We start from the raw sequence: 2,590 nt of genomic DNA, 5'->3' as shown, positions 1-2,590 counted from the left end.
TTTTTTTTTTTTTTTTTTTTTTGTTATCTTCCACTCCACTCCAATTGTACTTGAAACCCCTCAAGCCATGAAAGCTTGAAAATTGCAATAGGTTTGTGAGACTTCAACTCACCCACCTCAACTGTTTCAGCAATATTCCACTTGGTTGATAAGATCGCACGCGTATTACAATTGCGTTTCTCACCCTTCACAGATGACGGTTTTATTAGAAGCAACAATTGTGAAGACCGTAACTTTGGGCTTCTCATATTTTCTTCTTTTTGGCATATTCGAATCCTGCCACATGTTACGATTTTTAGTTCTCAAATGTAATTCTGTAATGTTGTGCATTTTCCCTGACCGTATTTACTTGAATTGGATGGTTTAATTTGTTCGGATATTTGCATATGGCTTAGTTCTTAGACTATTAAATAACTTTAGAGGGCTTTGATACAATGAATTTTCATTTCTAACAGACTTTAACGTTTCTCTCCTAGTCATTGGAGAGCTGAAAGATGGACAGGACAAGACTGGATTTAAGTGTTCATCATTCAGTATCGACACAATCAGAGGAATCTGCCTTGGATTTAGAAAGGAACTACTGCAGTCATCTTAATATGCCTTCATCAAGTCCATCGCCTAGTCAATGCTTTGCTCCGGGTAGTCAGCTGTCTGAGACCAATGCTGCTTACTTTTCATGGCCCACTTCCAGCCGTTTAAACGACGCTGCAGAAGATAGAGCAAACTATTTTGGGAACCTTCAGAAAGGAGTGCTTCCTGAAATTCTAGGCCGGCTGCCCACTGGGCAGCGAGCTACTACTTTGCTTGAGCTAATGACCATAAGGGCATTTCATAGCAAGATCTTGCGTCGTTTTAGCCTTGGAACTGCAATAGGATTCCGAATCCAGAAGGGCATGCTGACAGATATCCCTGCTATTATTGTCTTTGTTGCACGCAAAGTTCACAGGCAGTGGCTCAGTGATGTTCAATGTCTACCTGCTGCACTTGAGGTTGGAAACTCAACATATCAAGTTTTTTATTTTTACCTCTGTTAGAGGTTATTCATTGTCTTTATTTTAGTCTACCTATGGAAAATCATTTTTAGTGCTGAGAAATCATAGAATGATTACTGATGTCTATATTTCTTGTGAGGTCCATAAATTTATTGGGCTTGAATATCTTTCCAATATTTGGTTGCTTCTTTCATTCTTTTCCTTGTTTATTTTTCCCAAAAATGATAATTGGGGTCAGGGACCTGGAGGTATATGGTGCGATGTTGACGTTGTGGAGTTCTCCTATTATGGTGCTCCGGCAGCTACTCCTAAAGAAGAAGTATACACAGAGCTTGTTGATGGCCTGAGGGGAAGCGATCCAACAATTGGTTCTGGTTCCCAGGTACCTTTTTTCCTTTTTCAGAAAAGCAAAATTCTTGTAGACATGTTTTTTAACCCTAGGAAAATGGTTATCATAGTTGGTTTTGTTGAGGATTGTTGGAGTTCTAATTAAGGCGAAGATCATGGGTATATATGTAAGGGACATTATCTCTATTGATATGAGGCCTTTTGGGAACCAAAAAACAAAGCTATAAGAGCTTATGCTCAAAATGGACATTATCATGCTATTGTCAAGGTCAGTTGTCCTATCAGGTTTGTGGAGAACAGTATTTTGCATCTTATTTTCTTATTACTGGATAAGGTTGTTAGAGAGAGGATAGGAATTTTTTTAATAAAGAAATTCTGGATGTCTCATTTCTTCAAAGTCTGGTTTTTCAACCAAGTCTTTCTCTACTCGGTCTCTTTTTGAGTTTGAAGGTTAATGTCATACTTTTCCTTTCTTCCTTTCTTTCTTTTTTCATAGGAAAATGTAAATTTCTCCACCAAAAAGATTTCAAATAAAGGAATTTATTGCATCAAAACCTCTAAATTCTGATTTATCCATCCTTAGTGCTTTCTGATTTCATACAGATTGACAATGAAGATTTTAAATTTTTTTAGAACTCTCAGAAAAAAGTTAAAATACTTTAAACTAGTTGTGAACATGAAATAAATCTTTTAGAGACCATATGGTTTAAGGTTTTTCTGGATACTGATAGGTAACCTATGCTTGAGAATAAGGCCTTGAAAAGAAGGTAGCTTGGGAAATGATTGGTTCTATATGGGAATGCTGTCAAATTTTCACAAGGATAAATAATGTCCAGGTTTATTATAATTTTTTTTTTTAGAAAATAATATCTAATAGTTAATTAATAATATAATAACCAGTAAATGATTAGTTATAACGATTAAAAATGAATCTGTATAACTTTTTTTTTAAAAATCTAATAAATGAATAATAATGGCAATTAATTGATTAAATATATTATTAATTTATGAATCTATATTTTCCTAATTGATTGCATCAATTTTTTTTATTAAAATAGTGCATCCACTTATTACGTCACCTTATATAAAAATTAAGTATAAATTTTAATAAATTAAGTTATCAATTTTTTTTAATGCAACTTATTTTAATTTTGTAAAATAAAATAAGTGATACATCAACAAATAAAGTAATGTATTAAAAAGAGGAGAGATAAAGTGTTAAATAGAGGAGGGAGAGGGGGGGGGGGGGG

The 2,590-nt window shown here is 34.2% G+C and overlaps 1 protein-coding gene across 5 annotated transcripts in view; it reads left to right on the top strand.

The window, feature by feature from the left end:
- The window catches only part of LOC111432974, a 10,771-nt gene that overhangs the window by 1,131 nt on the left and 7,050 nt on the right, over positions 1 to 2,590 (top strand). For 2 of the 5 annotated variants that reach the window (XM_023069818.1, XM_023069814.1), the window contains exons 2-3: positions 477 to 989; positions 1,231 to 1,374. In XM_023069818.1, coding sequence (XP_022925586.1) covers positions 495 to 989; positions 1,231 to 1,374 — 639 coding nt within the window. In that variant the 5' untranslated portion in view covers positions 477 to 494. Of the gene's footprint in view, positions 1 to 23; positions 309 to 455; positions 990 to 1,230; positions 1,375 to 2,590 lie in introns of those variants that run through there. The other 3 variants (XM_023069816.1, XM_023069817.1, XM_023069815.1) reach the window with 3 other exon arrangements.

This window comes from Cucurbita moschata, unplaced genomic scaffold (assembly GCF_002738365.1).
Source record: "Cucurbita moschata cultivar Rifu unplaced genomic scaffold, Cmos_1.0 Cmo_Scf00041, whole genome shotgun sequence".
Classification (NCBI taxonomy): domain Eukaryota; kingdom Viridiplantae; phylum Streptophyta; class Magnoliopsida; order Cucurbitales; family Cucurbitaceae; genus Cucurbita; species Cucurbita moschata.
This window is presented reverse-complemented; position numbering and strand designations above follow the sequence as displayed.